The 24104-nt window shown below is 45.2% G+C and overlaps 1 protein-coding gene and 1 long non-coding RNA gene across 2 annotated transcripts in view; one reads left to right on the forward strand and one right to left on the reverse strand.

Moving 5' to 3' along the window:
• Positions 1-24104, reverse strand: part of LOC135385490 (venom metalloproteinase antarease-like TtrivMP_A) — a 112879-nt gene that overhangs the window by 22631 nt on the left and 66144 nt on the right. The window contains exon 11 of the mRNA XM_064614832.1: positions 2802-2972. Within this exon, the coding sequence (XP_064470902.1) occupies positions 2802-2972 (171 nt within the window). The remainder of the gene's footprint in view (positions 1-2801; positions 2973-24104) is intronic.
• LOC135383619 (uncharacterized) lies at positions 11483-11973 on the forward strand. The gene is made up of 3 exons (XR_010419973.1): positions 11483-11535; positions 11644-11739; positions 11863-11973. It is a non-coding gene; the product is annotated as an uncharacterized LOC135383619 (long non-coding RNA).

The following is a 24104-nucleotide window of genomic DNA, read 5'->3' on the forward strand; positions in this document are numbered from 1 at the left end:
CGGTCTCGCTGCGCCCTTTGGAAGAGATGCTCAAGCAGACGAAAGGATCGTATGGACTCCGGAGCGAAGTCAAGCCTAGCGAACACTGGATTGCTCGCCGACCCCGTTCATGACGCCCCAACATCGTTGGCGGTCAACGCTTCTGGTCATTGCCGGTCATTGGCGCCCTATCGTGTTCTTCTCGAAGAAGTTGAACAGTGCCCAGTCTAACTACAGAGCTTGCGGACGTGAGCTCCTGGCCGCGTACTCACCATTGAAGCGCTGTCGTCATGCCTTGGAAGGCAACCGACTCACCTTACTGACAGACCAAAAGCGGCTGGCAGCGGCTTTCAAAAACTCAAGCTCTCAGTACTCGCCCCGCGGGATTCGTTTGTCATTTTCAATGATATTCGAAGATATCATGCTGCCAGAAGCCACTCTGGCCGTAACATCGGACACGTCCACAGGCATCCCACGACCTTTTTTCCCGTTGACCTGCACCGTCCCGCGTTCAACCAGCTGCACAACCTCGCCCATTCTGTGTGAGACGCACGCTACAGCTGATTGTAGCAGGGTACTTTTGGCCTGGCATGACGTTCAGCGTTGGGCGAAAATTTGCCAAGCTTGCCAGCGCTGCAAGATTCATCGACACACAGTTACTCCTCAGTCGTGTTAACGCTCCGCCAGACTCCCCTTTCAAAGATGACCATATGGACATGATGGGCCTTTTATCACCATCACACATGAAGCGCTACATCCTGACAAGTGTGGGTCGCTTCGCACGCTGTTCTGAAGTCACACCTCTACCTGACGCCGCCGCTGAATCCGTCGCGTCAGCGTTCGTTTCTACCTGGATCGCCCGCTTCAGTGTCCCATCCGATGTTATTCCCGACCGAGGACGGCGTTTGAATCAAGCCTGTTTCATTCACTTACGAAGGACTTCGGCTTCTTCCGGTTGCGGACAAGCGCTTACCACTCCGCGACCAACGGCCTCGTCGAGCGCTTCCACCGTGCTCAGAAGGCAGCCCTCCCATCTTCTCCCTCCCCTGGGTGCATCGAACCGCCACTTTAGAACAGGCTGACCGCACCTTCCTCCTACATCATCCCCCCTCTGTAGGGGGGATGATGTAGGAGGAGAAGATGCCCTCTCCCCCAGAAGGCAGCCATAATGTGTCGTCCCAGTTCGACCACTTGGGTTTCCGCTCTACCCATTGTGGTCCTTGACACCCGCACAGCAGTCGACTCCCGACTGAACTGCTCTTCCGCGGAGCTCGACTATGGGAGCACGCTACGGCTTCCCGATGAATTCTAACTGTTCACCTCCGCAAGCAACCACGCTGCCTCCGTCTGGCTACCTGGCCCGTCTTCAATGGGCTTTCTCCAACTTACGCCCTTCTCCAATTCACTGTTAGCAAAATTGCCCCCGGCGTTGCCCGTGACTTATCATCATCTTTGCACGTCGTCCTCCAGACGGGCGCTCTTCGCAACACTCTCCAGCCGCCCTACACAGCACTCTACCTCGTCATCAGCCGCTCACCCAAAACCACAACCAGCCGGCGAAACGGACGCGACGAGATGGTCTCGAACAACCGTTCACCACAGGCGGGGGTGTCTTACTCGACTCCACACAGCCCTCCTCTCCTTCCTCAAGCCTGGACAACCACAACTCCCGTGCCGACACCGTAGACATAGTCTCTTCCAGCGGTGTGTGTGTGTGTGTGTGGGGGGGGGGGGTCTGCAGCAAAGGGGGCAACAATGTGCCACCGGGCGACAGCAGTCAATTCTGTCGTTACATTCACGGAGCTCGGAGCCTTTTCTCTAGTCAGCTGGTTCACTACACACCGAAAGTAAAGCTTTTTTCCCGTGAAACAGTGCCAGCGTCTACCGCCTGAAGGAACACCGAAAGGACACCTTTCGGGCAGGAACAAGCTTTGCGACGACAGCAGAGAGAAAAGAGAAATAAAATCAAGACTACAGGAGGGGGGGGCGCAAATCTTTCACTTGTCCCCTCGGGGGCGAAAAGAAGACGCCGGCCCGGCGGGGAAATAACCATGGAGACATTTTGTTGTGCTCCCCGTGTCTCTCTGTGTTCCCATTCCCCATGACACAACATACTGTTTACCTCCTGCGAGAAATACAATTAAACTAGATAGCTGAAATATACCATCAGCGCTCATCCAATAACTTTGCATCTGGTTGTAAACTGAAAATCAACCCCGTTGTCGAACAACTTTATTTTGTGATTATGATTCGGCCTTCGGCTGCTATGAGTAGTGCGTTTCGCAAAATGTTGAAAAGTACACGGATGCACGCACAAAATTTTACAGCTTCTGAGATAATAGTAGAGAATTGTATCATTTTTCATTAGGTGTATTGGGGCTTAACTTATTAGAGTAGTTGAAATCGACAAGGATCGTCGGCAGAGTCGTCCCGAGGCGAGTTTGCGCCCGGGACAGGGTAAACGTGAAGTGCCCCCCCCCCCCCCCTCTTATCCATCGTCATTCTCATCGTAGTTTAGTGACACTTACTCAAGCCGTGTACCAAGCATGTAATGAAAGTGACATTCGCTTGGGAGGAGTGCATTTCACGAACATGACACTGAATTAGCCCGTGTGACAGACATATAACACTGGAGGGTAGCAGTACAAGTGCAGCTTGGCACCTCAGCCCAGGTAGAGGTATGCGTACAGTAATGGCAGAGCGATTGCATAAAAATGTGGAACATATGCCGCATACAAGTAATATGGTGCCTAAGACGAGCCTTTTTTTTTTCTCCTGCACCGCAATTCGTTGTGATTGCAAACAAAATATCGTGTCTCCACCTGATGAAGTTGTGGAGTTGTTCGATGCTGCAGGGTGAAAAGCGGTGGCGATTCTCGTCGTGGTTATTCTGATAGCTCATGATGTAGCCTTGCTCAGAAGGACACTTCTCGGCTCCCATGTTGCCAGGTATTAGCTCATATGCAGGTTCGGCGTCATGAGTGCTTCCTAATCTGCAATGAGGAATGTGTGCGTACATGTATCAGAAAAAGGATAAAGGACACAGCGGAATGCAGCAGTAATACGTGGAGCCTGTGAGCCTTTTTTTTTCTTTTTTTAACGAATAGAAAGTCCGCCCGAGCTTGACTAACCATTCACTTCTTTCTTCTATTTCTCAATAAACATACCCCACCCACCATCCACCACCTCCCTGTGAGCTTGGCTTCCACGTTCCCGTGAAAACCGTAATAATGGTCCGCTGATGTGGCGTCGCCGCACAGGCTCGGACACTAAATTTTCGCTCATTACGAACATGCTGCTATGTACTTGACGTACGGAAATTAATTGGAACACAAGACCGAACCGAATTGACCACTGCTGTGCGGCATTCTACTTCAATAAAAAATATGCAGCGTTATAACGTACGGTAATTATTTCCGCTCCGTAGCAACTACTACAGTGGAACAACAAACATCGGAACTTTCGTGAAACATCAGTGTCAAAAATTTCGAAGATCCAGATTCATTTCGGTAAGTGACGAAAAATCAAAATATCGCTCTCTCCTATACATTGTTAGCAGTACCCTATCCGCCATTTTACTTGAGTTTTGGGGCATCGGTGATGCTTCCAGATTAATTCTAAAAGGCATATTTACTAGAAGCGTAATGACAGATGGTGCATGTTATGCTCCGAAATTGTAAAACGCAACAACATAAATATCGTAACAAGGTTTCTACTGCTATGACAAACCCATATACACACGAGGCTTATAGCTGATGGTACCGCACATCGAAATTTTAAAGGGGGAATTTATTGGTAGAAGAAAAAGAAAGGGGCAAGGGGAGGGTTTAAAGGGGTTGTGACACTTCGTCTCGAGTTATTGCAGATAAATGTAAAACGTAATTATTTGCATCGATGTGAACCTGCAGTCTAAGATTTACAACAAACGGAGTAATATACGCGTGGAAAACCGGCACAGCGAATACCGAAGCTCATGCGCTCACCAGTGAGGAAGCGCGAGAGAGGTCAACTGCTTGATACCCATGTCAGATCGGGCGCACTTACGGCCTTAAGTGCAGACGGCCATTAACTTCTTGCCAGACAGTCAGCCATAAGCCATTTGCGACAAAACTGAGGTGTAAGGGCAATGGAGTTCCCACAAGACAAATTATTACAGCGTCCCCGTTGAAACGAACCCCTCATCGCCAAACGCCATGAACAGGGTGCCGCAGACATCATGCAATTCGAAATAAAATGGTTTTACGAGAAGTAATATTGTGTGCTCTTCTTTCGTGCTCAACGCCTGAAGTTTTTCCGATGCATTTCTGCACTTTACGTTTCAGTCTATCTCATATGTTAGGTTCGTAGTGATACCCTGTACTCTGTGTCGTGTGCATCCAAAACTTTGACAAGGTACCAACCAAACGTTGTTTCCGAGTGCTTATAGCGAGAACAAATGTGATTTCACCACACCCCATTCAACGTTCGCAAATGTGTTTATCACTGTAGACAACATCGGTAAGATGCCTTCACGGATACTGTCTGGCAGCCTCCCATGGTTTAAGGCCGTACGTATTTCAGCTACGACCTTTTCGTAAGGGCACTAATATTAAGGACGCAAGTGTGCGCGTCTGACATGCATACAAAACTACCAATGGGAATGGCCGGAACTCTGATGTTAGCGCTTGACGGGTACGTGCGTTCGAGGGTTTATATCACACGAAGTACGACACGAGAAAAAATAATTCTTGTTTCCTCAATACTCTAGTGTGCCATACAATGTGTGCATGGTGTAATGAAGTGCCACAACCCCTCAAAGAGGAAAGCGTTTTTTTATTATTATTATTATTACAGCGACAAGCTGTTAATGTCTCAATTTCCTGAAGATCTTGTCCTGTACGAACGTCACGTCGCCGAAAACCCAGCGCGCACCGCAGATGTTTCACTCTTGGAGCCGAGTTGCAGATAAGTCATTTCAGAGGGTCACGTTGGAATCACGTGCCTGGGAGGAACAGGCGGCAGCGGCATTTACCGCTTCACATGTCACTGCATGTGAAGAGTTGTGCCACGCGTGTGCCGGCTCCCAGAGCCATTTATAGGGAGAGTTTGGGTATTCTTTGATCATTTGCCGCCTCATGGGTGGAGCCTATTTTGACGTCAGAGTCATCGTTGCGCCGCCCAAAAAGCCTGAATCCGAGCGGAATCCGCTTATCAGCCGTCTAGTCCGCGCCATATTGATGCTGTCCTCCAGGTGGTCCACAGCTTCGTGGTCGCGCTGAATGTAATCTACAGGAATAACCGGCTCATGACCCACTCGCGCCAGTGATAAGGGGGGCTTTGTTGCCGAACTGAAAGAGTTCAAGGACGAAAGGCTTTCGAAGCAAGAAGTTCGCACGTGTCCTCTCTCCATGTATTGTAAACAACGATTAGCATCAATATGGCGTCGGCGACCAGCTGACGACGGGACAACAATAGAGCACGACAAGGGAGGTCGTTCAGCCGTGACGTCGCATGACGCGCTTTAAGTTAGGCTCCTCCTAATGGCCAAACTCTCCCTATAAACGGCTGTGCCGGCTCCTCGTTCCCTGCGCAGCAGCAGCGGAAATGGTATTGCGTGTGTATGCGGAGGTCAGTAGCGGAATTATCGGCTGTCCTAGGAAGGTGCTTTCTCCAGTCGGATGCGACAACTTCTCGATTTCTGCCTCGTGTCATCTACACAAGAAGCCTTACTTGCAGAAGTGAGAGTTGCCTGCACTCTAAAAACAGAGCTTCACCGCATAGCAGGCTACTAGTCAACCATCATCCCGAATGACAACGTTCTCTCCCTTGATTCGATGAAAACGGGGACGTATGTGATTTTTGTGGCGATTATGAACTGCATAATGCCAAAAAATGGCGTACGCCCCCCATTTTCAACAAATCAGGAGAAACAACGATGTCACTCGGGATGATGGTTGGCTAGGAGCGTGCTATGTGATGAAATTCAGTTTTAAGTGTGTGGGCTATGTCTTTCTGAGGCACGTGCCTTATGGTGTGCTCACTTGTACTGTCTCGACATACTACAGTGACCATAAGGCACATCTTACGGCACCTGGGTACCCTGCTGCCGACCAACGTCCGGAAGCCGATCAAGAACAACACCTTGCTGTTGACCAAGAACATATTGCTGCGGACCACAATCCACAGGGCAAACCATGCATCGTAGCGACAGGCGAACTCAGATAAACAGCTCTGTCGCTGTCGTTGTTTTGATGTCACTCTTCTTTCACAAGTTATTCGTAAATAACTGCACAAAGTGACAATTTGTACAAGTATATAAATTACCCATTTTATCTTGAAAACCTCGTATATTATCTTGGGAAACTCTTACGTTATTCTGGGTTATTCCATCTTTGGTATTACCGGTCCATGCTAAAACGTACGAGAAGTTATCCTACTCTCGGTTCCTTAAGATTCTAATTGTTGCTATGGGAAAATTTATTAAATTATGTATGTCATACAGAAGTTGTGCTCAACACAAATACCAACACAACAGGTGCCCTTCTCTGGAAAACTGTATTCGTCTAAAGTCCGAGCTGGCACACACAAGAACTCTTGCAGACTGTGCAACAATACTGTGCTGTTCGTCAAATACTAAGATAGTGTTAACGAAAAAGCGGTAGCCAAATGTAAAGATGTGAGAAAGCAGTACCTGGGAGGCAGCAACAGTGCGTGTGCACGGTACGGGTTTATTCCGAAAGTGGGGCAGGTGTGAGAGAATGGGCCCGCGCAACGAGGTTAGCATGTCGACGTCTTCTAACACCCCCCCCCCCCCCTCGACAGGTTATCACTTTATGAGCCCCATCCGTTGCCTTAACGCTTCCAGTCTCGGTCGTGGTAAAGGTTTCGTCAAAACGTCCGCGATGTTATCAGCGGACTCGCGGTACTGAAAGTTGATGATGTTGCGTGCGACTAGATCATGTAAGTGATGGTGACGGACATCGATGTGCTTTGTCCTGGCGTTGATCCCTTCACTAAGGGCAAGCTTAATGCACCCCTGATTATCCTCGAACACAGGTGTCGGTTGATCAATGACTAGTCCGAAATCTTCCAACAATGGACGCAGCCACAAAACTTCCAGTGAAGCATAAGCCGCGGAAATGTACTCTGCTTCGGTGCTCGACAGAGCAACAGATGATTGTTTTCTGCTGGACCAAGTGACCGGGATGTCTCCAAGCATGATGTAGCCACTTGTTGACTTGCGGTCAGTGACTTTGCCGGCCCAGTCTGCGTCGACATATCCTGTCAAATCCAAGCTTTGTCGACCTGTAAGGGTCAGCTTAAAGTCCCGAGTATGCATCAGATACCTGAACAGCTTCTTCACGACCCCCCAATCTCGCTGACGCGGATCGCTCACTCGACGACAAAGTATGCCAGTTGCGCAGGCAATATCAGGCCGTGTCGTCGTGCTCAGATACAGCAGCTCTCCGACTGCTTTTCGATACAGATCGTTGCTGGGCAGTAGATCTTCTTCCCCCGTAAACTTCAGATAGTCTGGGCCCATAACCTGTGAGAAAGCAGTAAACCTGGGAGACAGCAACAGTGCGTGTGCACGGGACGGGTTTACAGTCAACCCTCGATTTATGAACACCCTCGGTTCCCCGAAAAATCGTTCATAAATCGAGGGATTCATAAATCGAAAATACAGTTAACTGAGTACTATCGAGCAAATGCAACAGTATTTCCGAGTTGGGATTGTGTTTATAATGCCATATATTGTGTAATTTTGCATTTGACCATGCCTTCTGCTGTATCAATCTCACAAAGAACAGACGTTAGCGCATTCACACTCTGTTTATTATGCAATACTAAATTGTTTAATTTTGCTTTGGACCATGCCTTCGGCTGTGTCAATCTCGGAAATAAGAGATGTCACAACATTCGCACTGGACTGGTCTCGGATTTCCTCCGGGTTTTTTAACCTCCGTTTATTAATCTCCGGGTGACATCGACCACCTTATTCATCAACTGAGGTCAGGAACACTTGGTCGCACCTTGTGCGACCCCGGAAAACCCGTTTGTTGTTCGGATTTCGAGGGGTTAAGTACCGAGGGTGCAATACCTGGAAAACGTTTTGTCCGTTCAGGCGTCATTCATAAGACCACGGAATTATCCCTTTGAAGGTTTCTGTTGACCTCGGAACGATCCGTTCATAAATTGAGGGCAAAAACGCTGGGCAACTCCTAGTTGGTTCCCAGAAATTCCGTTCATTATTCGAATATCGAGGTTCATAAAACGAGGGAAAAATGAATGGAAAAAGTTTGGTTCCCAGTGCTCGTGTTCATAAAACGAGGGGATTCATAAATCGAAGGTTCATAAATCGAGGGTTGACTGTATTCCGAAAGTGGGGCAGGTGCGCCAAAATGGGTGCGCACGCAACGAGCTTAGCATGTCAACTTCTTCTAACAAAAGACGACCGTTTATATTTAATTGCAATTCAAGTAACTTAGGAAAAAGCCAATTTGACGACTGTGTGACTTAGAGACATATCTGTTTGTGTCGGATGCATCTTGCCTCAACTGATTCACGTTATACAGGGTGTTGCACCTAAAGTGGTAAAAAATTCTTGTGGATTCTTGTTGTCTTGGATGATTGTGGGACTTTCGGCAATAACCTTCTGGGAACTTTTGCCGCCATTTAAGAAGGCTTTGGTCAATTTTCAATTGAGGGAAATTTATTTTTTCAATTGAACTTTGAAAATTGCCAAGCGAGCGTCACATTTTTTATTACAGGAATATGAAGTCCTCCACGGATAACCACAGACCCAACAAAAACTATGCACAGTATCGCAACAGAAATAGTCTTAAAATATTAGTAAAAATTCGGCTTTAGCCCAGCCTGCTTGATTGTCGCAAAGAAGAGCGCACGGAAATTGCGGGGAGAGGAGGAAGTGTTCCCGCCTCTTGTTTTACCTGTCTTTCCCCCGCTTTGACCTTGATGCTGGCGACAACCGACTTATCACAAAGAGATCAAAACAACCGTCTTATTCCAAAGAAGGCAAAACAAATGAAGGCGAGGACACTTCGTCTAGATGCACATTGCGCGCGGGCTTCTTTGCGAAAATCAAGCAGGTGGGGCTAAAGTGTAATTTTTACTATTCTTTTTTTTCCTATTTCTGTTGCGATACTGTGCATAGTTTTTGTTGGGTCTGTAGTTATCCGTGGAGGGCTTCATATTTCTGTAAAAAAATGTGAGATTCGCTTGGCAATTTTCAAAGTTCAATTGAAAAAAATAAATTTGCCTCAATTAAAAATTGTCCAAAGCCTTCCTAAGTGGCGGCAAAAGTTCCCAGAAGGTAATTGCCGAAAGTCTCACAACACTCGGCGAGCACGTTGCCAGTTAGAATTTTTTATCACTTTAGGTGAAACACCCTGTATACTTGCACTAGAGGTCGCCCTGCTTTGTGTTTAAGCGGATGATTGACTGAGAAAGATGTAAGAGAGCATGGAAAGAGGGCGTTTTTCTGTCCTTTCCCCTTATACTGAGACATTGTAACTCAGGGAAGTGCCATGACGACGTGGAGCGGTAGCATATCCATCTCCCTTTTCCGTGAGTTATTCGATCGTATGGGCATTGGATGGAGGCTTATTTGCCTGTGTCGTCCCTAGATGGAGCTCGTCTTGGTTAATTCGTCTCACTTGCGTCTTATTTAATTGACGTTGCACAGGGGCTTAGGTAAAACTCCAGGAGAAAGGCGCGGGTGTCACGTGGTCTAGGAGAGAGAGTGTTCTTAAGAGTTTTATTTGTAAGAGATAGGAGCAGCAAGCAAGACGGTTGTCGTCTCGGGGAGTGTGTCGGGGTCTGCAAAATAGCTGCGCTGGAAGGGCTGTTCAGACGTAATCAATCTGTATGCCTATAGTTTTGTCTCGTTTTCATTGTGAGCTTCCACAATATTCAGTAGTGGAAAGAGGGAGTAAATATATGCGTGTATGAATGCACATATGCGTAAGGAGTCTGTGTTGTACAGCAGGGACAATTTACTTTCTTTTTAATTCGTGAGCCCGATTAGTGAAGTGCCCTCTCAGTGGGTTCCCTTTAAGTCTAGAAGTGGCGTATACATGTTCTGTGCTGTCAGACCATCCGAGATTCGTAAGCCATATACGGTTCAGTTTCCTTCTCTTGATATCTTCTCGTTAGACACCCGGGGAGCATTAGGTCGACTGTCGGACCAAGAATTCGACCATTAATATCAGTATATCATCAGTATAGAAGCGTTGCCAGGGTCCGATACTGTGATGCTGCAGAAACTCATAGATGCAGAATGCTTCTAGTAAGCGGACATCGAAACAACAGGAGAGGGATTTATTCGTTATGTCGTTCGTGATTTGTGAGCGAAAGATCCTGCAGTTTATGTTCCCTTCTCAAGAAGGCCGACAATGTCGAGCGCGCTCTGATTGGTCTTGGCAAACGATTTGTCCAATGATCGCGGGAGATCGTTCGAGGCGACCAATCCAAGGCCTCCCCGAATTGTCGGCCATCTTGAAAAAGAGAGGGAAGGCGTAGCAGGAAAATTCTTTCATTCCTAAATCACGAACGCCGCAACAACAACAAAAAAGAAAAAGCATTTAAGTGATCACGATTATTTTTCCAAAGCTCAGCATGGTTTTCGCCAAGCTTACTCATGTACCACGCAGCTAACAGAATTTTACCATGACTTATTTTCATCCTATGATAACTCTGTTCAAACAGATGTTATGTTTGTGGACTTTAAGAACGCATTTGATATGGTACCGCACGCCTATATATTGAACGAACTTTCTTATTTAGGTATTGATAGAGGCGTTTTCTGTGGCTTAAAGGTCAGATATGCCGATTTTGAAGTGCCGCAGAACTGAGCGGTACTCGCGCTGTGTGTTCAGTACCGAACACTGAATATGTGTGCGAAATATCTTGCTCCAACTGTTCGTAGTTTTTTAGAAAACAGTTTTTTTAGTTCCCACGCCCGGCCATCAGACCGTCGGCAAACCCTGCGCACGGGCGCACCGATGTCACTGCGTCACTGCTCTCGGTTTATCTGTCTTTGGCTTGGCATGGACCCTTGGCTTGGCCGCTTGGCTTCTTTCGTTTCATCATCTGTGCATCGTACATAAGCGAACAGCCGTTATGTTGTTGCTAAGCCGCAAACAAAACGTGTGAATATTTTTTTTTTGTTTTGGCACGGCGTCGTTTGGAAAGTGCGCTTCCTTGTTCTGACCTTGCCTTTTATGGGCCGGAGCGATATGATACGTGATATGCCACGGCGAAGTTGTCGAAGATGCGACGGTGCTACGCTGTTAAAACAATTCATCGGAGCATTCAAGTGTTACCTATTATAAGCTGCCAAAAGATCAAACAGTGCGAAGCTCTTGGCTGACAATGGTGCCTGCTAATTTGCACTGCAAGGATTTCGTCCACGAATGTTATCATAGGTTACGCGCGACTCCAGAGGCAATTTGGAATCTCGGCACGAAATCGTCTGATGAAAATCTGAGGTGCCCGACACACAACATTTTGAACGTGCCACGTGAGGATCAAGGCAAAAAAACGAGAGCAAAAAAGGTAAGTGGAGGTTCAGATATAAAAAATAGCAAGCTTAATGAATCGATTGTGCAGCTGTCCTACTGCGCTTACTCTGATATAGGTAATCTAACTTCTGAATTATCACAGGTGCACGCTGAAGGCGGAAATGAAGCATGATCTGGCTTGCATCTGGTGCATGAAGAAATTGCTGACACGTTAGTTGCAGTCTACCTCCACCAACAGGTATGACAATGTGATGTTATAATTTGAGTATTCACCTATGTTCAACTTTTCATGTGCACTCGCATGCAGACATCTTGACACCACTTTTAAATCTGCCCTCAAAGTTACAACGTGTGCTTTCAGGGTGGAAAACAAAGGTCGCCATTCCGATTAGCTGCTATCTCTCAGTTCAAGCACTTTTGCTGTCTGGACACTGGTTCCTGTGGATGGGGTGTTACAAGCTTCACTGTCTGATGCAGAAGGTACGTTACATTAGTTCAGTTAATTTGTCTTTTGCACATTTTTGTTACTGTTAGCTGGATTACTGTTGGACATACAATCCTTTGACACACAGAAGCTGATGCCGCCTCTGATAACGTTTTAGAATTTTCAGTGTCATCAACGTCCATTGAGGAAGGTGCCTTTACTATCTGTGAATCTTTAATTGAAGAATAGCCCAGAATTCATGTTAACATTGTCTACTCTGATTAATTCACTGTCTGTGTTCTGAGAGCTAAGAAAAATGGAAACTATTTATTTGTCACAACTTCACACTGGATGTGGTACTGGATTGACATGTAAGCTAAAATACCTGGATTCTACAATAATTGTGTTGAACTTGGTGCATTACCGTTGGCCACATTCATTACATGCCACATTCATTACATTTTTAGTGGGTCCGGTGCACAAATACTGTGTGCATACTGCATACATACATACATACTGTTCGATAGGCAAAAATACCTGAGCAGTGCTGTGTAGTCTTTTTACCCAAAGTCCATACTCTTACTGCAAAGTCACAGTACGTAGAACAGCAATGTGCAGGTATGCTGCGATAGAGATTCGCAACAGAAAGAAGACTGTTGAGAGCATCTAAATTTTAATGAGACGAGACTTTCGTGCACAAGGCCGCTCTTGTTAATGTCTAACATGAAGTTACAAAATCAAAATCCGAGAATATATAAAACATGTTGTAATGTTGAGAGCGAGGGTTGGTACAGACATAAAAATAATTTTACAATCATATATAATAAAATAAAAAGGGGGTACAACTCCCCCCTCAACTCAACTCGACAACTCAATAACTCTACTTGTTCTCTACCTTACAACATGTCTTATATATTCTGGAATTTTGTAACTTGATGTTAAGAAGTACGGCCTTCTGTGCGAAAGTCTTCTTTCTGTTGTGCAGAATCATTATATAGTAAACACGACTATCCATTTCTTGTCATTAAATGCTTTTTCTTTTTTTTTTTTTCTGCAGTGATGAGCATCCATAAGGACACATGCCAGAAAGGGAGTCTCTTTGGTATGACAAACCCTCATCACCTCATGAGGATACAATGGTTGACGAATGGTTCTCAAGCACATCGAAACTTCAACAAATAATTCATGAAAAAGCCAGTCAGTGCTAGCACCAGGAATTGAACGTGGACCGTCCTGCTACCAGTCAGAGATGTTACATTTCAGGCGCTCATTGACTTTTGGTGAATTACTTGTTGACTTTGTCCCAAGGTGGAGCTCGCCACAGCTCATTTGCCTATCTGTTAATGTTGTGGCGTGTGTTGCGTTTTTCTCTTTGTGTGTTCCACACTCAGAACGGTTAATTTGGATCAGGTCAGGTACGTTTCATTTAGACATGGCAAACATTAAGTGGTGTTTCTCAACACAACTTAGCAGTAGCCTTCATGCATTACTGCTACGGCCATAAAGCGTGAATGGAAAGCTGCACATTATGCATGATGTAAAACCCCAAGACAAGGGAACACGAAGGGACAGACACAAACACGTCCCTTTGTGTTCCCTAGTCTCGGGGTTTTACATATGCATCATCTTCACCAGCTCGCTTGCTTCCTAGCCATTTTTTCTGCACATTATGTTCACTCTACTTTTATCGTGTGCTATATAATCTTGTTCAAGTTCTGTCAAACGACGTGTAATGTTATAAAAAAATTCAATACACTGTTTATGTGGATTGAGTGGTAGCGCATGAATGCAGGAAGGAAACTGTCATGTTATGGCAAATGTGTACGTATTGTACATTTAACTACTAATTTTATTGGTTAGCTTTCGCCGGCGTATCATGTCAAGCCATGTTATATTAATTTGGAACATGTTCTTCTTAGTAGCCAGAGCAGCTGATACACAGTGAGCACGTAGTCCGTGTGTGTTTGTCTTTTCCCCTTGGGTTTCCTCCCTGATGGCTACACATGTCAGGAATAGGTTTCAGAACTGGTAGTTCCGGGCAAGTGTGAATTGCTTTTCAGGGGAGCATCACGCTGGCAGATGAAACATATGGTTTAAATTATTTGCAGGACAGGAATTGCGTAGCTTCACACAAATACTACTACTACGACGTAAGAGTGGTTTCAAATCGAGCTTTTTTGTGTTCCTGACATTATCGCACGAGATGTTGTATCCACTACGATCCTTTATATGGGGGGTATGTACAGTGCAATCAACAGATGGTATTTACAAATCTGTGTTTTCTACTGTGTTGAAATGGGGTAGTTTGTATCTGAGAGCCATAGTGAAACACAGGCAGCCAAGGACAGACTTTTGATGCCCTCGAGAAACATGGCAACACATTGCAGGGACTCTGGATGCTGCCTAAATTTCCAGAACACACAGCTCAAGGCAGCGGTAAAATAACAAGTGGTTAGAGATATCCAAGACAGTTGCATGTGTAAGCAGTCCGCTGTTGAATTTACTTCTGTCCGAGATACGTTATCTCAAAGGGAACGCACGGACACACTCAGAATGATACTAGGGCTGCCTGTGAAATAGAATGCGGAGAGGGGAAGATATATAACCCTTTTTTCTTGTCTGTTATTCTATTGGTTAAATTGTCATTTGCTTAGCAGCATATATGTGTATATTCGAAAGTCTGTTAATAAATATATCAGTTTAGAGCTAGCAGTCGCATTGTAGATGTCTCATCCTCTCCTTGGCTGCTTGTATTTCACTATGGCCATGCTTGCTATTGCAAAAACAGAAGACAAAAGAGACAATAGAAAAACACGAAAAGAGCGACCTAAAAAGCTGCTTGTTCTAGTGCTCACATGGAGGCAGTGCAATGAGGTAACATGTTCCATTCATGAACTCTGCATAGTAGTGCATATCACAACGGCAACCGATTATTCAGATTTTTTTTGAAGTACTTTGTTTTTTGGAGCTTTGTTTGCACAGTCTATTATTATCTATGCTTTATGTGATACCGCTCTTGAAATACTTTAAGATTGCTGATGCTGTGCAGTTTGTTAATTTTGAAACTGTACTGTGCTGAGGTACAAAAAGAGAATTGTCATATCTGCATTTGAGCACATAGGAATAATTTGTAAGTACTTTCCTTGTTGACATTAATATTTGCAACAGGTCACAACATTGTTGATTGATGGAAAATGTAAATAAATATATTTATTTGCTTGCCAAACAATACACAAATGTCTTCTTTTCTAGTGAGATATTCCCTGTTCACCAGGCATAAATGTGGAAAAGTCAAGGGGGCACAATGATGGTACAGTCTAGCGTTGCTTTTTGCCACTTCACATGTATTCACTGTTATTCGTGCGCACATGTAGGAATAGGAAGGTAGAGCATGCGCATAAAAAATTCCGTATGCAGCCACACATATGGTTCAGAAGATTAATTAGATGATGTCCAAGCATATATAATTGTGCTTCATGTGCAATGGGTATGCTAATGGATTGCTTCCATGCAGCCTTTTTATTTATTTTTTATAAATTCTTTTTATAAATGTTATGTTTTATTTTATATAAATTTCATATTACATATTGCATACTCATATTTTTATAAATTTTATAAATTAAAAACTCAAGTTACACGGCCCCCGTAAGAGTGCCCTTTGCAAATGGTTTGGTAACGTGTCTCTAACTCTAAAGGTAAGAGGCAATCGAGAATGCTGCAGACAAGGTTGCAACTTACATATTGCTTATCATGTCCTACATACAAAGTGATTTGTACAATAATTCCTGAGGACGGAATTAGTTCCGAGGCTGGCCAGTGATGTCACCCAGGACGACAAGTCACATAATTGCCTCTAACACTTTTACACCCCATGGGCTGAGTTGTGAATTGAAAGAGCACTCTACAGAAGGATAAGGTACACCTGATTTCTAGGATCTATGCCATAACTCTTCAGAAACCACATTTCTAAAAACACCATTTCTAAGTGGCAATCTGTGCTCTAGTACTTCTTTTGCGTCTGCATAGTGTGCAACCACATGGCTACTGGAGCTTTCGTGTGCATGTTTTTGTGCGACGGTGCTCATTACAAACAATATCCAGATGTTAGACATAAAATGCAGTAGTTTGTAGCGTGCCACACAACGCAGCGTGACATGGGAGTGTGTGATTCAAAGAAAGCTTCTGGAAAATGCACAGAATCCCACAAAAAGTTTAAAATGTGATTTGTATTTCGTTTTACGTCTCTCGTCGTTACATACCATCGTCGACGGTGTTGCACATTGTTAAATCGTACGTAAAACGTGTCCCATAGCAGTATGCGGTTTCTCAAATACATAGCACAATTTTTTCCTGCAGGAATAAAACGCTGTCGGCATTTTCATGCTAACACGGCTGTCGAAACGTCAGTCTCTACAATGGGCAAGTGCTGTAAAGGGGCTAACGCAGACGCGACTTGATACAAATTGTACGTGCTCACAAAACACAAACGACGAATTCCAGTCACAACATCGCACAGAGGTTGGTTCGCGAATGAGTTCGCAGCTGCTGCATTGTTTACTTATCGCGGAACGGTAGAACCCGGCTGTCCGCCATCTTCAAGCACAGATACGTGAAGCCGCGAGAAGCCGTAGCTGAAATCCACTGACAAGTACGAAGGCGTGTACACGTCACAATGCCCGTTCGGATGCATCTACGTCATAAAAATGGCTGCGCCCATGTGTGTTTCGGAATGAATTATCTATTTTTTTTTACATGGTACTGTACCAAACGGAGAGAATGAAGGTGCATTTTGGGGAGAGCTGGATGTGGGCTTTCAGAATATCACAACCGTTTCGACTATTTGGGATATCGGCATAGCTGACCTTGAAGGACTATCTGAAAGACAGAGCACAATGCGTAGTAATCCAAGGTCAAAAGTCTTCGAAGTCTCATGTGCGCTGAGGAGTTCCTCAGGGTTCAGCTCTGGGGCCTTTACTATTCCTTATTTTTATTAATAATATTACGTTCTCTGTTAGTTCCAAAATTACGAGGGGCGTTCAAGTCAAACCAGGACTTTCTGTCTCCTGAGTGTAAAAATGGCTCGCGCTACTTCTTTTTCGTCATTTTCACACGCGACAGGCCTCCGCGTTCACCACGTAGTGGTGCAAAGTTTGTGCAAAACAGAAGACACATGCTAGACAAGATGGCTGACAACGAGGTGAGCGCGCACGTCAAACAGGGAATTGTCATGAAGTTTCTCGTGAATGAAGGCGTAAAGTCATCTGAAATTCACAGAAGACTTCAGGCTCAGTATGGCCACGATACACTTAGCCGTAGCAAAGCGCTTGAGTGGTGCAAACGGTTCCGAGACGGCCGTACATCAGTGCAGGACAATCCCGGCCGGGGCGGCTCAGAGCTCAGTGTCAGAGTTCCTGAGGACATCCAACTTGTGGAGCGCCTGATCCTGAAGGACCGACGGATAACATGTCTCGAACTGGCTCGAAAGACGGACCTTTCTGTGGGAACGTTGAACACTATCATTCAGGAAGACATCCAGTTTCGGAAGCCTCATCACCAAAGGAGCCCTCCTCCAACAGGAGAATGCACGCCCACATATTGCGCATCTCACGACACGCACCTTACAGGAACTGACTGGGAGATGCTACCACATCCCCCTTGGAGTCCAGACCTTGGCCCCAGCAATTTCCATCTCTTCGGGCCACTGAAGGCGTTCCTTGGGGGCCGCCACTTCAGCTGCGGCGACGAGGTCAAGAATGCGGTCCGATCATGGCTGCTATGCGTCGGTAAGGATTTCTACGCTGCTGGCATCCAAGCCCTCGTGAAACGCTCGGACAAGACCATTAGTGCAGCTGGAGATTACGTTGCAAAATAAAACTAATTTCTCGCCTGTAAGTTCATTTTACTTTTGCGAAAAATGAAAAGTCCCGGTTTGACTTGAACACCCCTCGTAGGTTATTTGCCGATGACTGCGTATTATATAGGAAAACTAAAACTGCTTCGGACGCGCAAATACTTCAAGATGACATAAATGGCATTGTTTCTTGTTGTGAGAGGTGGGGGTATGAACTTAAACATAAACAAATGCAAAGCAATGAATGTTACAAGAAAAAATAGTAAGATTGTGTTCTGTTATAAGTTGGGCTCTTCCAACCTAGAAATAGTTTCGGAGTATAAGTATTTAGGTGTTATTTTTAGAGATGACCTCAAATGGATCCACATGTAAGCTATGTTTCTGCAAAAGCTATAAAAATGCTTCATTTTGTTTTTCCCGACATCATGCAGGCTAATTTCAAGGCCAAAAGTGATTCTTATGTTACAATGATCAGGCCGATTTATGATACGCCTGTACAGTATGGATCCTCACGAAGTTACACTGATTCAAAAACTTAAAAGAGTCCAAAACATAGCTGCAAGAATGGTATTTAACTATATGGGTGCCCGAAATAGTGTGACTGAATTAAAGGCAAACTTGGGGTGGGATACCTTATCGTTGAGATTCAGAAGAAGGCAACTGCGACTTAAGTTTTTGGGTGATATCGTAAATGACAGGACTGGTATTTCAAAGGATTTGTATCTGAGCCCTCCCACGTTTATCTCACCAAGATTAGACCACCACAGGAAGTTGAGGCCCTATCATTGCAGAGCAGACGCTTTTAGGCATTCATTTTTTCCCAAAACTATATACGACTGGAACTACAGCGTATATAGCGTAATGTAGCGCAGGGATGGGCAGTAATACTCATATTTTGTATTATAATACTAATACATATTACTTCCTAGAAATCGGTATTATAATACAGATACAAATACATTTCAAAAATGAGTATTATAATACATAATACTAATACTTCTGTGTATTACACGAGTAATACTTGTAATACAATGATAATTAACTTGGGGATAAAGAAAGGAAAGGAACAGAAGAATTACTTAGATATATGCCCATTACTTATCGAGACAATCATTCTCCAATGACGTTTTATTCACGCTTACATTTTTGCACATGGCCTGATCTTCCCGAATAAGATCAGATAGCGCTGATCCATTCGATCGCAGTGAGCGACTTGCTCTCACTGTGGCAGAGCCCTGATTTCATCCACTCTGGACGATAAAATATGGGCCGTTCAAGAACCTGTGCTGCACTGGACGCACTCTTTCATAAGACAAAGGGGTTGCACTGGTATGACTCATCCTTGCGGATTCTGAAGTGGAAGGAATGCGGGGAAACCTCCAGTAACCTCTGGCCCCAAAGACACTCGCCTTGGGATAATTTGGGGCAGGGGAACACTGTAATAGGAGCCTTGTTCGTGTTCAAATATTTGTGGGACACGAAAAATTACTGATAAAGTGCACCGGTGACACTCTGCATATCGAACTTACGACCTCTGGGAAAGTATTACACCTTCAAAAGTATTATAATACATGTAATACCTCGTTTTGTGTATTATAATACAGATACAAATACATTTCAAAATTAAGTATTATAATACATAATACAAATACTCAAAAGTATTACAGTAATAGTATTATAATACAAAGTATTACTATTACTGCCCATCCCTGATGTAGCGTAACAAGCATAAATAAAAAAAGAATGAATCTTGTTCCTTCTGTGCCAAGGTAACGGAATTTTTCATTCCAGCAGGGCGCTTTAGTGCCCCTTTAAATGCGCAATGTGCACAAAATTACAGGTCGCAGTTGTGTTGCCTCACTGAAAAAAGGTCTGAGGTAACCTCAGAAAATCGTGAGGCTACCCCATGTGATCGTGTTGTTCTGCTGAGGTAATCCCAGCAACTCGGCATAACAAGGCAACAAGAAGAGCAACAAACCGCAATGTTGTCTCTCCTTCAGAAACTTGACGCTGATTAAGCCACGCTTCTCAACGAAATCAAATCTTCACAACCGTAGAACAGGCCTCATTCAAATCTTCCCTTGTCGACCTTGGCGGGAGAGTAACCTCAATTGAAAACGATTTATCCGCCATGCAACCATCCTTATCAGAGGTCAGAGCGAAAGTCACGAGTATAGAAACTGATCTGACTACTGTTCACCGTTCTGTCGGTGAGCTCCAGAATGTTACTCACAGTTCTGCACTAGAAAAACGAATAAATTATTTAGAAGGCCGCATGAGACAGGACAATTTAATTTTCTACGGTGTACCTGACACTAATGGCGATACATGGGCTGAGTCCTAGCGTCTTATAGTAGAGTTATGTAAAGACAACCTAGGCATTACTCAATCCGGAACTTATTGATAGAGCCCATCGCCTTGGACTGTTTACAGCTGCAAGGCCCCGCCCCATTATTGCAAAGTTTTGCCCGGTTTAAGATCAAACAAAGCATACTAGCGTCAGCCTCCAAGTTCAAGGGCTCTTGGTATAGGCCTGTTGCGCTGGGCCAGGTGGCGCAGCAAACCTTGTGTGTCAGCGCCGCTAGTGGCGACCTTTTCAACACACGGCCGCTCCCTAGCAGACGACACTCAGTCTACGTTAGCTAACTTGGTGTGGAGTTATCGTTTATCATCTGTTTTCCGAAGAGAAAAAAGTCACAAGGATCGACAAATTATTTCTAAAAAGGTCGCTGAAACATGTGTACAATGCGCGGCACGATGTACATATGCAGAACGCGTGTATGTCGCGAATGACGCTGTTTGTTAGGGTGTTTAGTGTGCTTCTCTGGTGCACTGGGGGTGCCCAAGTATAAATTTCATTCTGAAAAAAATCAGGCTTAACAAGAACGTGGCAAAGTGAAGGGTGCTCATCGAATTCAATGGGAACTTAACAAAACGCTCGCCGTTATAATTGAAGATAGTTGAACAATATTAACGGGACATCTAAAAGAAACACAAACTGTTTTGTGGTTCAACACCCAAATAGTTGATCTTTCCTGGGACCTCTGAGCGAACTTCTCGACTATTTAGATTTGGAATCAGCTATCATATGTCCGCCTCGTTCAAACAGACGTCTAACTTTTTCGTAATGCGTACGGAAACAAAGGTTGTGCACATATACACGAGGCTATATATTGTATATGTATATGTTTGTAAGAGCTCCAAAGAGCTCCGGCTATATTTTTTCCTTGTATATGTATATATGGAGTTTCTGGTGGCGACGACCCAGTGAAAGAATTGATAAAAACAAGTGAACTGGTGAGTGTAATTCATGACAGTAAGACCCGGAGACTAGGGACGACGAAAACAGACACATACAGATGTCTCCAAACTCTGTCTGTGTGTGTCTGTTTTCGTCGTCCCTAGACTCGAGATCTTACTGTCACACAGCGACAATTATCCGAAGCATCGGCTGCACAGTCGACTTTTAATATAAAAAGCAGAAAACTGCTAAGCAAATACAAGAAAACGAAAAGTATGTCTGGTCAAAGTTTTTGTGTTCTATTTAATTGGAACGGATGCCGATATTTGTCTACTGCAATAATTATACCTGGATATTACATAGCCGCAATGTAAGTCTATGACTGAAAACGGTAAACGGCGGCAGCAGTCAGGAATAAGTATTTCAGGGCTTCATATTTTAAGAATTAGCTCGTTCTGGAATACAAAAGATAATACAGCCGCCTGCATATCGCCGGCAGCCGGAATAGCGCTGCCAGTCGGGGACATTTCTTTCGGGGACATCTTTTCCGGGGACTTTTCTTCGACGGGCAAGTTTTTGTCGTAGCCATCTTCTTGCTGCTATGCGTACGACACAACAGCAGTTTGCGATTCTTAGTAGAGTTCTGTTCCATTCGAGTAGAGATCGATTTCGAAAAAAAAAAAAAAAAGAACGGCGCACTCTTTGACGCGTCCTACCCGTTGCTATCAGTTATGCATACGGGGCGAGAGCGGCCGCGTGTCGTAGCATTCCGACGGTAGGGGTCAGAGTGGCGCTCCAGTCGCCCTCCTCAAACTTTAGCGCAACAGCCCTATACTATCTTGGATGACTACCCGTTGTCGGTTCCCATCGTGCGGAAAAGCCTGATTGCGTTTGGTAGAGCTCAAGCCTCCCCCTTTCGCTTGGTATACAGCTTGGTTGGTTGGTATACAGTGGTAGCTTGCTTATAGGAAACCTGTGATTCTTCTTTGACGCAGCAGCGAAATCTGTACACGTGAGATCCGATATCCCCAGAAATACCACCCACATTCATCAACATATACACCAAGCACAGATTGTAGAATCGCATGAATGTTTACCTTCTGCCTCCTCCGTGTAGCCACCATTCGGCCACATATAGATCCAAAAACACGTACCCACAATGTTTCTCTTCTTTTCTCTAATATACGTAGCGTTCTTCCCAAACGCGACTCATACAAACCACATCTGCTGATATTATAGCCCTTACTCGAACATGGCTAACCCCTGATGTTACCGATAACGAAGTTCTCCCATCTTTTTCCATCTACCTTTGTGATAGGCTTGGCCGTAGGGGCGGCGGTGTACTCCTTGCAACAAGAGGACTGTCCTCAAAACGTGATGTACTATCCGACTTGGAAACTGTATATGGATATCTGTTGGCAGTGGACCATAAGAAAATTCTGTTCGGTGTCTGTTACCGTCCTACTGACTGTCATTCATTTGTACCCCGACTTCATGATCTGCCATTGTTACCCGCTATTCAAATCGCGATATATTAAATGCGATAACATTTCTTTAAGGCAGTTTTGGGACTCGGAAGTGTAGCTCACTTTTTCTCGCGCGACGCATTATCTCCCTGTCGTTTGTTTCTTTATTGCCCGCCTCGATCGGCTGATAAGAAACGTTTCGGCGGGCGGGGATTTAGGAGGTTGGAAGGTCTTCATAATAGCGGTTCCCAACACACCATAAGCCATTATTTCTTTGAAGTGGCACGCACCATGTTACGAATCTTTGTTTTAACAGCTTCCTTTATTGTATCGTTTTCGGTGAGCGCTCGCGACCTCCTGACACCCCCTAGTGACTGCACAGTGCGTTTCGTTATGTTGTCAATATCGTCCTACGCCACGGAGTTAGAGTGCAAACGACATCATTACGACAAATGTCGATGTGCACGATGGCATCGTTAACGGTTCGATAGGGACTCTCAAATTCATCGAGAACGATGGAGTAGCTAGGTGGCATCATCCGTCTACGGCTCCGGTTTGTTGGTGAAGTAATGGGTCGCACCGCTGAAATCAAGCCCGCCTCGCTATGTGCTGTCAACCCTTGTCTCAGTCCGGACAGGGTTCCCATCAACCTGAGAACGGTCACCATCATGATGTTAAAAAAAAAAGAAAAGTGGTGCCTCTTGCATACGCGTTCTCTCTCGTCTAGGTCTCGTCTAGGTCTAACTTGCAAGGTGCGACCTACAACAAGGTAATGTACTCCTATTGCAGTTCACAACCGCAACACATCGTCTATGTTGCCATGTCGCGAGTGGCTAGCCTCGAGGTCCTGTACATCACTAATGTCTACGGATACTTGATGTTCTATCACACCAAGCGCAACGCAGACAAGCGTGTACACGACGAGCTTCGAAGACTCGAGCGCCAGAGGCTGGATACCGTTACTCGACGCGCAGAGAAGTTTCTCGAGTCGGTCGGTGATGACGAAAATAACCGCTCCTGGCATCATCGTAACTCTGAGCATGGCCGTAGCGAACATTGAGATTTTGCGGACACGCATGGACGTTCAGAGTGATGCAATTTTTACGAATGCGCACGTGCTCGGGTTGGCGGAAACGTGGACTGATGATCCCTGTGAGATAGGCGGATGCGGGTGCATGTCATTCCACATGCGGCAAGAGAGCAGAGCGGCTGGTGTCGCACTTTACGCCAAGCAAGGGAAAAGTGCGGATGGCATCTGCCCATCAAAACGAATTAGAAGCGGGAGACATGTGTGCAATCGAGAGCACTATCAATGGTCATAGAACCATCATTGTCGCTGTCTACCTCTCGCCAAACATTTCACGAGACGACATCAAACTCTTCCTCAGTTGGAATCTCCTGCTGTGAACTCCTAAAACGCAACTAACGTTTCCCAAGGTAAATACGGCGCATGGTACCGAGGTGCCGCTCATTGTGTGTGGAGACTTTAACATTAACGTCAGCGACGACAACAATGGGTTGGTTATCGACTCTGTGGAGGAGACGTTGAGTTTGGACATCGTACATCGTGGATTATGTGAATGTGCCGATCACACGCGGCGGCACAACGATAGACTGTGTG

Source organism: Ornithodoros turicata, chromosome 2, assembly GCF_037126465.1.
Source record: "Ornithodoros turicata isolate Travis chromosome 2, ASM3712646v1, whole genome shotgun sequence".
Taxonomy (NCBI): Eukaryota; Metazoa; Arthropoda; class Arachnida; order Ixodida; family Argasidae; genus Ornithodoros; species Ornithodoros turicata.